Here is an 11,934-nt window from a genome sequence, read left to right as displayed (position 1 = left end):
ACTCCTCTTTAGAGATGCCCAATGTGGAACTAAAGGTTTTATTTCGTTCACTCATAAAAAAAATGAGTAAGTGCTCTTACAGACACAAAGGTCCTAAATTCAATTCCCACCAAGAACATAAAACCAAAACAATAAACTCATTTACTCGGACACTATGTTGATCGAGTCAGGCACATTCCACTCGAGAAGGAAAAAGTTAACCCAGAACCATCCTGCTTCTCCATTTCTTTTCTTTAACTAGACATCTTTTCCATGATGCTAGAAACTATAATATGTGTGGGCCATAAGTTTCATTAAAATTTCTTTTCTGATTAAGAAAAGAAAACAAGAAAATAAGGGATACATTGGTAATTCACTAAACAACTGTTTACTCCAGTGGGATGCGAAAGCAATTGGAAAACTATAATACCGGTTGAAATGAATACAGATACAGACGAACTAAATGTGCAACACCAATTACCCGCAGTCTTTTGTCTTTCACTTCTCTCTTCTGCGCTCAATCTCTATTTAATTCAATCTCAACTCCGCTATGTTTCGTGCTTTCGTTGATGGCGTGAAGGATCGGATATAAGGAGCGAATTAGCTTCTGTGAATTTGCTCCTTTCTTCCTTTCTTTCACGCCCTTCTTTCACGCTATTTCAAAAAAAAAATTAGCCAAGTTTATCAGTGTGTTTTTAGGTCATCTTTATCACTTCCAGTCAGGATTCGCTAAGTAAAGCTCCGAGAATATTGGGTTGCTGTTCACTATTAGTTCCAGTTGCTAGCCGCCATAAGAAAAGAAGAGAAAAAAGGTATTTTTTTTTCTCTCTATGCTAATTTTTGTTGCTGTAACTTATAGAATTATTAGAGTTTTCTGGTTTTGGGTATGGGTGAGATATATGGGGAACTAATTATAATGAGTCATGACTCATTTGGAGTTCTTTTAGTGATCTTTTGGAAAAAATTTAAATAATTGAGAATTATTATCATTGTTGAGTAAATGTTAACTTGTTATTAGAGGAAAATAGGTTTGAATTACATGTAACCCACTGTTTTGACATAAAGTTTCAATCTTGGTGCTAAAAGAGATGATTTATGTTGTTTCCTTCTTCCTTAGCTATTAGAGTTGATGTTGTTTGGGTAGAATTTAAGCTTTTCAGAAGTTCTAAATTGGGTAATTGTAGCTTTTGTAATCTTTTTCACTGTAGTCTCATTTTAGGGTTAGTTTGGATTGGACGAAGAAAGGTATCTTCTTTATGATGAAGGGATTATGTGTTTATTCGTGTCTCGATTTTAATCCGTGAAGCGATTGTATCACAAAAAGTAGCACAAAAAGAATATTCTTGAGATCTGTCTGTCAATCACATGTGAAGTGAACTCTGAAAACAATTCTAGACCAAGAGAAGACAAGATCACAAAATCTTTCAACTCTTTGTAGACCTCAAGTTGATTGACCTAAAAAGTGTATCAAGACCTTTAAATGTTGGTGAAGCTTGTCAATCTCAAGCCTCCTTGTTTTAAAAGTATATGTCCAGACCAGAAAATTAGTGACTCAAGTAGAACATTAGCGCCCTGCGGATAAACAAAACTTGAGAGAATTTTTATACTTAGAGCTTAAGAAGGTATTGTGACCGTTAACTATGTCGTATTTATACAATTCAGTTTTGTGTTTTTTCTTTAATTTCCATCTTTGTGATTTATTCTGTTGAACGTTAGTTATTTCATTTAGTAGATATTATCCGCCTAAGTGATTGATATTTTCTTATGCTTTCTCTTGAGGAGGATTATGAAATTTTTGCCGTGCTAATTTTTAACAGGTTTCGTGGAATTGATAGTAGGCTGTGTAATATCCTTTCAACTGTGCGGAAATCTGCTGCTGAATAATCTTGTTGCAGCCCAGTTTCTTTGTAGCAACCCACATGATATTTTTTGCTGATTGGGATAGGGTGATTTACGTCTGTTTTCTTTAAGCTATCAAGTGTACATAGTTTAGTCGTGGAGCACTTATTTCTACTAAAGTAGAGGTATTTAGTATGAGTGGATCTTGTTTGCATTAATTGGTGGTCGAAATCTCTATTCACAGTTTGGTTTCATTGGGTAGAAGTCTCCTCTATAATTTGAATATCTATAAAGGATTATCCTCTTTGGGCAAATCTCCTTTGGCAGCACACATTTGGAAAACATTTCTTTAAGTTGGGAAATTCTAGTTTGGTTGTAACTACTAAGGGAATATTTCTTTGGTTGACCGAGCTTGTTTGAAAGTTCGTCCACCTGTTAATAACTTGACGAAGTTCTGGTCAAATCTCGTTCAAGTATTTTCTTGAAAAAATTCACTCCGGTAGTTGGGCAAATCTCCTTTGGCAGTCACTTTTCGTTCGGAGCTTCACTCTGATATCTGGTTAACTTTTTTGGCAGTTTATCTAGACGTGGAATTCCACTCTTGATATCTGGGCAAATCTCCTTTGGCAATTAGTTATAGTGGACCGACCGCTCGCAAAACTCTGTTTGCGATCAGTTATGTGGACACATAACTCCGGGAACATCTCTAAACAGTAGTTCCTGTTGACACTCACCCTTTGTTGGGCAAATCTCCTTTGGCAATTATATTAGTATTATATTTTATATAGTGTTCCGGTTCCGGATTTTATTCTCAGGTTACTGATTGGCATTTCTCCTTTGGCATTGAATTACTGTTGGGTAATCAAAACTTTGTTCTGGAGATAGTGACCTGGTCTCTGTGTAACACAGTTAGGCGTTTGAGGTTACGTTCTTTATCAAACAAGTAAATTCAGGAACTGTTATTCTTTCGGGTTTCTTGTTGTGTTTCTATATCAAGAAAATATCAGGAGTAGCGTACAGGTGTTGGATATCTCATATACTTCATTGAAGAATATATATACGGTACCTTTTCAATCTCTTTCCAACTGCTTTTCACATTTATACATATATATTGTCGTGTCTTGAAATAAACTTGAATATGTTCTGTTGCGAATATGTTATCGTAGATTAATTCGTTTTTAAATTTTATTAGCATTTCCTTTGGAAGGTAGTATCAGTGTTTCTCTTCTTAAATTTTACTACTATTTATGACCAAATGTTCTCATTCAGCTATCTCAGTTTGTAGCAAGACTGATTCCTAGTTGTGCTTATTACTTTTTGATGTCGACATGCATCATGCTTCTGATGTTAATAATGTTGTTCCTTTGATAGGCATCAAGATAATGGAGATGTTCCTGAGTGACTCAGATTGTGAAAATTTCAGTGAAATCAGTAGCAGTGAGGATCTGGATGACATTGATTCCATGTATGGTGGCCAGGCACAGAGCATCTTATCCAACTTGGAAAGAAGCATAGGGAAGATCGATGATTTCCTTTCTTTCGAGAGAGGGTTCTTACATGGGGACATTGTGTGTCATTTGTCAGATCCATCCGGACAGTTGGGCAGAGTGGTTGATGTGGATATGACTGTGGACTTAGAAACAGTTTATGGAAAAGTTATGAAAGAAGTACACTGTAAGAACCTTCGAAAAATCCGTTCAATGGTTACAGGGGATTATGTTGTTCATGGACCATGGCTTGGGAGGGTGATGAGGGTTGTTGACCGTGTCACCATTTTGTTTGATGATGGAGCAAAGTGCGAGGTGATTGCAGACAATTCGGAAAATCTTCTCATTCCACTTTCTCCAACCATAATGGAAGATTCTCAGTTCCCTTATTATCCAGGTCAGCGTGTACAAGTTAGGGCTTCAAACGTTTCCAAATCAGCAAAATGGTTGTCTGGTTCCTGGAAGGGAAATCGAGATAAAGGTACTGTGTGCCACGTTGAAGCAGGGTTAGTTTATGTCGACTGGGTTGCTTCTGCTGTTCTTGGAAGCCCATTGAGTATGTCCACTCCCTCTCGTACACAGGACTCACAAGCCTTAACTTTATTATCATGTTTTCCGCATGCCAATTGGCAGCTTGGTGATTGGTGCATAATTCAAGAAAATGATTGGAAAACTGCTGATGGTAAGCTTGTTGAGAGGAGCAGATACGTAGGTAGCTCACCACCAAAAAATCCTAATGCCTCAAAAGAGGTATTTGTCATTGTGAAGACGAACACTAAAGTTGATGTCATGTGGCAGGATGGGACACATTCAGTTGGCTTAGATTCAGAATCTATACTCTCCGTAAACAATGTTGGTGATCAAGAATTTTGGCCGGATCAATTTGTACTGCAGAAGACAATATCTGATGATCAACACGTTTCTAATGGCCAAAAGTTGGGAATTGTGAAAAGCATGGATGCGAAGGAACGCACTGTGAAGTTGCAATGGGAAAAGCAAGTGTTGAATCAAAAGGATGATTCAGATGGTAAATACAATGAGGAGATTGTAAGTGCGTATGAATTGATTGAATACCCAGATTATTCCTACTGTCTCGGTGATATAGTCTTTAGGGTTCAGAAGAGCATATCTGCAGTTGAAGCTGAGATAGGATCAGGTTCCGTCAAACAAATGGGAGAGGGCATTCATTTAAGCAAGCATATCGCTGAAGATCCTAATCAAGGCTTTCTATGTTGTATTGGAAATGTTATTGGCTTTAAAGATGGAGGCATCTTGGTCAAATGGGCTAGTGGTTTCACATCAAAGGTATCCATCATCATCTGTTTGTATATTTCGTTAAAGTCTGTACGTTCTTCACTATGACATTATTGCTTTTACAGATCCGTACACCTTGTCGTATGGCATTCTAGTTATTAATTTTGAAACATTATCTTGTCAGCCCTTTAAGTGTGTCCAAAGACTGTTTTTATTACCTCTTTTTAACTAAACTATTGTGTTGTATATCGTTGCAGGTTGAGCCGAACGTAATTATTGGCGTTGATAAGTATGTTGATTCAACTTCAACTCCAGTTTTCCAGAATGAAGTTCAGGATAATTTCACTCAGGATATGCTTAAAAATGATGAACACACTTGGCACCAAAAAGAAGACCCTCCTAATAATGCTGGGGAAGCTGACATGAATGCTTTACAGAAATCGAGCTTAGTTCCCCTACCTCAGGCAGCTCTCGGGTTTTTCACAAATGTTGCTGCAAGTATATTTGACTTCTTTGGTTCCAGTTCATTTCCAGGCTCAATAGAAACCAGTTGTTTTGGTTCTTTAAGCGAAAATTGCGAGCATTATTTAAATAGATCACGTGCCGTTGATCTACATGAACTTGAATCAGTCCACGAGAATGAAGTGATTGAATGTGGAAACCTTGTCCGAGAAGGACCTATGTCATGGGAGTTGGAGGATACCCTAGAGACAAGTGTTCCTGAAGAAACTGAAGAGACAACAAAATTGTTGTTTTCTCCCAGCTGTCAGAAATCAGGACAATATAAGCAATTTGAAATGGTTGATGACTGCACCGATCATCATTTTCTTCATGGTTCTGGCAAGGTTCATACATCGCCACCGGTATAAATTCGTAACTTCTTTCTTAACCAGACATGTTTATGTGTTTGTTCAGTCATAATCATTATTTTTTTCTGTTTCTCTAGGTAAACCGAGGTTGGTTGAAGAAAGTACAAAAGGAATGGAGCATTCTTGAGAAAGGTCTTCCAGGTAAATGTCTTTCGTATACTTTTACCTTTTTTCTTGATGATACTTTGATACCAATCTTAATCATTAGATCTGGTGCCTAAAATTTCTTGAAGAATAACAATGACAAACATTGTACACATGAACAGATACAATCTATGTTCGTGTTTATGAGGGAAGGATTGATTTACTTAGAGCAGCCATTGTCGGTGCACCTGGAACCCCATATCATGATGGTCTCTTCTTCTTTGATTTTTACCTTCCTCCGGATTATCCTAATGAACCACCTGTAAGTATACTTTTCCAGTTCTATTTATTTTTGCATCACAGTCTAAAATGTGGGGTTCACTGGAAGATCCATGGCTGATTCTTTTAAGGATAAACCCATGGCTCATCTTCATGTGGGTCCAGAGAAGTAAAGTAATAGCCGAAGGACATGGCAGTGGATATTCACATGACATAGAATAGACATGCTTAACCCATCTAGTCCAGCAACTTAACCACTATCACAACCCATTTCGTTATCTTAGCACACTTGATGAGTTGATGTCCAAGTTGCTTTACTGGAACATTGCTTATCCTGTATTTGTGATACTTGGGTTAAGAGGTCTTGATTGTGGCAATCTTTATGCAGTTGGTGTATTACAACTCCGGGGGGCTTCGTGTCAACCCAAACCTGTATGAGTCAGGAAAGGTTTGTCTCAGTCTCTTAAAGACATGGACTGGCACAGGCAGTGAAGTATGGAACCCGGGAAGCTCCACCGTTCTTCAAGTTCTACTATCTCTGCAGGCACTTGTGCTGAATGAAAGGCCATATTTTAATGAAGCAGGATACGATTCACAGATTGGTATGACTGATGGAGAGAAGAACTCCATTACTTATAACGAGAACGTTTTTCTTCTTTCTTGCAAGTCCATGCTATACATACTCCGAAATCCACCCAAGGTATGATATCACGAGACCTTCTAAAACATCCTAAAGGATGTTATTTGATGATGCAACTACCTGACATAATTTATCTGAATATTGGTGCAGCATTTTGAAGCATTTGTGGATGAACACTTCCGCCGTTGCTCCCATTCGATTCTCCAGGCTTGCAAGGAATACATGTGCGGAACTCCAGTTGGTTGTGCATTTGGCCACGGAAGGAGATTCGATCAAGAAGAAACTCAGAGGTGCAGTTCAATGGGTTTCAAGATTATGCTTGCCAAATTATTCCCCAAGCTTGTGTCAGGCTTTGTCGACAAGGGAATCAATTGCAGTCATTTTCTCGAGCCTGAGAAATGAATAGCAACAACATACAAGTAAGTTACCAAACACTACAGCATACAGTATGGTACCGCATATCCAAAGAACTTAAACATATTCTGTAAAAAGTATTAATATGTAATATAATTTGTATGATTTTCACCAGAGGTTGGTTTTCCTGGTTTTTGATCTATTTTCAACTATTATCCCAAAATGACTATTAGATTTATGTGTTTATTCTGTTTGGATTTGTAAAATAATTATGCTTGCTTGAGATAATCACATACTGCTTTGATTGTTAAGGAGCACTGTTTCCTTTGTGAAATACAGGTTGTGTACCTGTCTTGTATAATAACACTATTATTGTCTATAAATAAAGTTTGGTTTGTTATTCATACTTGTTCTCTTCTACTTATTGGATCACCACTCTCACTTGGGTTCGAGCTAGTTTGGAAGCACTTGCGAGCACATTCCCATATTTTGAGCTGTGTGCCCTAGATAGTTTTGAAATTTTCATGTCAGATTTTCTCTTATTTTGCAACCAAACTCGGGCCTTTCCTACACGACCTAAATATGTAGTCCCTTGAATTGTCAAAGTAGTAGTTGACAGACAGTGGCAAGATATCGACATGCAGCTTGCTCTTGCATGGAAGTTTCCTTATGTGATACACTTTAGGGGCTACAGTCAAATTTCCATGTGAAACGGAGAAAACGGCGCCCATTTCGGGTCTTCTACAAAATTATAAGGAATCTTCTGACGTTCTTAGACGCTGACATTGTAACTGCCAGCTTTCTTTTCTTCGTTCTTTTTCTCCGGGTTCACCGTTCCCCAGTCTTTTGACGAGTGACGAGTTTACTTTAATTTCTTTGCAACTCTCTTTGTACAAGAAAAACTAAAATAATCCAAGATAGGTCATACCCTTCATAGGTGAAGGAAACAACTTGCATTTTTACCTAGCAATGCCAGACGGAGATTAGAGTTCCATAATGCATCATATAACAGTTAATCCCAGCATTTTAATGTTTTTCATTCTTTCGAAACGAATGCTTTGCTAGGTATTACTAATTTATAGTGGTGTACCTTGAGTCGTGATAGCTGCGTAAGAAAAGTGTGATTGATATTATTTTGTTAATCAGGACAGGTGTCGGTTATATCTCCATCAAGTCCGTTAACAATTGTTTTTCCTATTTTCCGTTATTTTTGCAGTCCACTAAGAAAAACTGAGTAAAAATCGCCTCATCACGTGTGAGTGAACTCGCTCTCATGAGATTAGCAGGGCCACTTTTGAGCCCCACCATTTCAAGAAGAACTATAATTTTGGGCATACCAAAATCTTCCAAGGCATACTGAACGAAGATAAAAAAGGTTGTGAAATAGCAAAATCAGATAGAGAAATTTCCTGTTTAGTCCATAAAACCCGACCCGGTAGGGCTGGCAACGGATAACCGATATCCGATATCCATTTCCGAAATCCGACATCCTATAGGATTTTATCCGACATATCGGATATCGGATATCGGAATCGGATATTTTATCGGATATTTTCTCTTAACGATAACGATATTGGAATAGGCCTTTCCGTTAGGTTAATATCCGATAGTGTGTTTTAACGATAACCAATCTCGTTAAAATCTTAAACCTTTTCGCCTCATCTGCTCATTCGTTTATCTTCTCTCTCTATTCCCTCTGATAAGCCTCTGTTCGAATCATTCTGAGTCATAAAATAACAACCTCCATTCACTTCCTTATCAAACCCGTTTAAAAATTTCTTCTCAAATTCTCCTTCAAAACAAACGGTTTTTTTTTATCAACAGTAAGAACAAATTGATCATTGCTTGAAGAGATGAAGGTTTTGATTTTGAAAGAATTGGAATATCGGTCTAGTTAGTTTGAGGGTTTTTTTATCAACAGTAAGAAGAAATTGATCATTACGTAATCTGTGGATATATACCTCGTTTGAAAATATCATCTTCTTTGCAGGATTCTCTGCTATTCTAACTCTGCAATTTCATTCTCTGCTTCTGAAATTGATCGACTTTAATCATGTTTCAAGCTACAGAATACAGATCAATGGGTTGAAGTATAAAAGTTTCAGTTTGATCAAATTTACAAAATTGACAGAGATTTTTTTCATCTCTTTTTGTAGTTTGAAAACAATTGAAGAACAAATTGATCGATTCTGATAAATCTCCGCCACTTGGTTAAAACACACACTTGGCGTTATCGGATTTTAACGGATAAATATCCGTTATCCGATAGATTAACGTTAACGATATCGGTTTGTATTTTTGATATCCGCCGGATGTTAACGGATATCGGATATCCGATAATTCTTAACCTTAACCTTATCGGATTGTCCAATATCCGGCGGATATTTATCCGTTGACAGCCTACGACCCGGGTTAGTCTGTAGTCCATACAGAAAAAACATTTAATAGGAGGTCCAAAAAAGTTCCGGTCTTTGCAAAAAGACCCGAGTACCCTTTTTATTATACGTGTGAATACTAAAGAACCAACCTCTCTCTGCAATTCTTCCATTAAACAACTTTTCCCTATTACTTCCTCTCATTTTTTTTCTACCTCATCGTATTCAAGTGATCTTCTTAATCGGTCATCAACAAACAAAAGAAAAATCAACGACAAAACCCTAGATTTGATGAAATCATTATAAAAATCCGTTCAAACCATCACAAAATCAACTGAAAAAAATCAGGTCTAAACGAAAAATCGTATAAGATTGACATAGTTGTTCTGATGGAGATTCATTTTGGATCTGATTTTATGATTCGTTTTCCTGTTACTCATAAATTCGTTTTCCTACTGAAATTCTCGAAGTATTGTGATCTGAAATTCTCGAAGTAAATGGTTAAAAAAGATTGAAAGAAACAAGTACTCCTGATTCTCAACCAGGGTCAAAGAATCAGAAGAAGAAATCTACTTGTGAAACCAAATCAAGGAAGAACAACGAATTTGTTAAGAAGGCGAAATCAAAGAAACCTGGTGTTTCTGCTAAAACAAGGTAATGCAATCCAACATGTGTAATGTATGATTTTTGATTTTTAGTAGAACCATTAAATCAAACAGTACATATTGATGGCATAACTATACGATCTTTGTTACGCATCAGACCATTGGTATAAGAAAATCTGTCATATCACTGTTGTGTTACTTGAATTACATATCAATATTACTCTTATATATATTCTTAATTCTTAATGTTTATACATATCAATATGCAGTGATTTCTTAATGCTTAATGCTTAATGCTTGAGCTTAATTATGTACTGATACGTACTATATGAACCCTTAGTTCATGCTTGAAAAAGTGTGATTTTTAGATGCACCAGTTTATCATGATATGTACTTAGGGAAAGAGTAATTTTTAGATGCAGTACATACCATCATGTATGCAAAAATTCTAGTTTATGCTTACATATCTATATGTACTGGATAAACCCTTGTACCTAGATGCTTATATACCAACAAAAAACATGTTATATGTGTTTATGAAAATGAAAAGGATACTTTTATGAAAATGAAAATGTGAAGCTTTACCAATTGTTTTCTAGGTTCAGAAGTTGTGGATTTTATGTCTAGAGGACCAACACATGGAAAGAAATGAGAAACATGGTCAATATTGAAACGTGGTACGTTTTTTCACTTTAAATTGTAATGCATCCTGTTGTTAAGTTGTGTTGTGTATATAATGCATCCTCTCGATCCTTATATTGAATCTGTTTTGTTCCTCTCAGTGATTCTTCGTAATTTTGATGATTCATTGCCTGAAAATTTGTGATGGTTTATCATTATTACTCATATGATTTTAATGATTTATGCAGTAGTTTATTCTTAAATTTTAAGTTCATGTTATATCTGATAAATATAGGTTACTGTGTACTAGAGTTAAAAGCTTGAGGACATATTAATACGAATATGTATTAGTGCAAATCAATATGCAGTGTTCTCAAATAGATTACATATATATTGTTGAAAGTACGTATTCGTCAGTACATATCACCATGTTCTTGTTACTTCGTTTTCTTATGTTATAACCTTGTTGATTATACAACTAATATGAAAGAAAAATCCATATGTACTGGTAAAAACTGCAGTACATATTTCTTTTTAATTCTTATGATTCATTGCCTGAAAATTCGTGCTGGTTTATCATTATTACTCACATCATTTTTGTTGATTGACACAATACATATCATTATGTACTGTATAAACCCCTATATAAGCTGATATGTACTTGATGGGAGCAGTAGATACATATATGTATTGCATCAATTTGTGCACTACATGTCAATGTATACTGTATAAACCCTAGTATGAACAAATATGTACCATTATTATGATACCACAGTAGATACTGATATGTACTGGTTGAAAGCAGTAGATATGATATGTACTACATGAAAGCAGTCAGCCATATTTCCCATGTACTGCATAACTAGTTATCTATATAGATCGACCGTTTTGTTTACGATAATATGAAATAGCAGTGCGTATTTTGTTTGATTTTACATTGCTTTGTAATTTATATGTCGTTGTTTCTCTTTTTCGCACATGTCATCAGATGATAAAACATGTCGTATGTGGGATGCTATAGGTACTCATAGTTTAGTCCACAGGTTTATCTTCCAAGACCTATTGATCTTGCAGCTGGTGATTTTGTACTAGGCGCTCGGAATTGCTAACTTGGGGGATTATGCTAACTCACTGCAGGAAAAGAGCAATTGCCCCTCATCAAGCACTTTTCTGCAGAGTCATCGAATATTATGGTGTGCTTACAATGCCAACAACACTGTTTTTGTCACCAGAAAAAATTTGAATCCATTTTATGAAAACTTTCCCTAAAGTAGATTTTAGTTGGCATTACTTATAAGTTCGGAATTTTAAAATCTTATAATGTAAATGATGAAGTATGTTCATCTATCAGAATCTATTTTTTTTAAAAAAAAAAAAACTTGTAATCGCTCTTCGGATTCAATGCAAATGTCATGCTTTTTATTTGCAGTGTTTTTTTTTCTTAACCATTATTTGCAGTGTTATATTGTCGTTCTATACTGTCATTATGAAGACTGAAAAATAAGTAAGAAGCATTAAATACCTACAATACATATTTGCATGTAATGT

The 11,934-nt window shown here is 36.0% G+C and overlaps 1 protein-coding gene across 2 annotated transcripts; it reads left to right on the top strand.

Annotated features, from left to right (window-relative positions):
* The first annotated feature begins 418 nt into the window (after positions 1–418).
* On the top strand, positions 419–7,191 carry LOC113306868 (probable ubiquitin-conjugating enzyme E2 24). Of its 2 annotated transcripts, none has more exons than XM_026555791.1 (8): positions 419–791; positions 1,797–2,880; positions 3,190–4,610; positions 4,817–5,422; positions 5,506–5,569; positions 5,695–5,834; positions 6,180–6,491; positions 6,582–7,191. In XM_026555791.1, the coding sequence occupies exons 3-8, from the start codon at positions 3,201–3,203 to the stop codon at positions 6,831–6,833; spliced, it is 2,784 nt and encodes a 927-aa protein (XP_026411576.1). In that variant the 5' UTR covers positions 419–791; positions 1,797–2,880; positions 3,190–3,200; the 3' UTR covers positions 6,834–7,191. The 2 variants fall into 2 exon arrangements, with proteins under 2 accessions (XP_026411576.1, XP_026411584.1); XM_026555799.1 differs by lacking the exon at positions 419–791 and adding an exon at positions 1,467–1,601.
* The last annotated feature ends 4,743 nt before the right edge of the window (positions 7,192–11,934 follow it).

The sequence above is a fragment of the Papaver somniferum genome, chromosome 1, assembly GCF_003573695.1.
Source record: "Papaver somniferum cultivar HN1 chromosome 1, ASM357369v1, whole genome shotgun sequence".
Taxonomy (NCBI): Eukaryota; Viridiplantae; Streptophyta; class Magnoliopsida; order Ranunculales; family Papaveraceae; genus Papaver; species Papaver somniferum.
The sequence above is the reverse complement of the archived record's forward strand: the minus strand, read 5'-3'. Positions and strand labels throughout refer to the sequence as shown.

Excerpts from the sequence above, each read along its gene's own strand:
- LOC113306868 (XM_026555791.1), top strand. The coding sequence starts at position 3,201 with ATGGAGATGTTCCTGAGTGACTCAGATTGTGAAAATTTCAGTGAAATC. Across the intron at positions 4,611-4,816 it reads CTAGTGGTTTCACATCAAAG|GTTGAGCCGAACGTAATTAT; the intron begins GTATCCATCATC and ends ATATCGTTGCAG. Across the intron at positions 6,492-6,581 it reads TACTCCGAAATCCACCCAAG|CATTTTGAAGCATTTGTGGA; the intron begins GTATGATATCAC and ends ATATTGGTGCAG.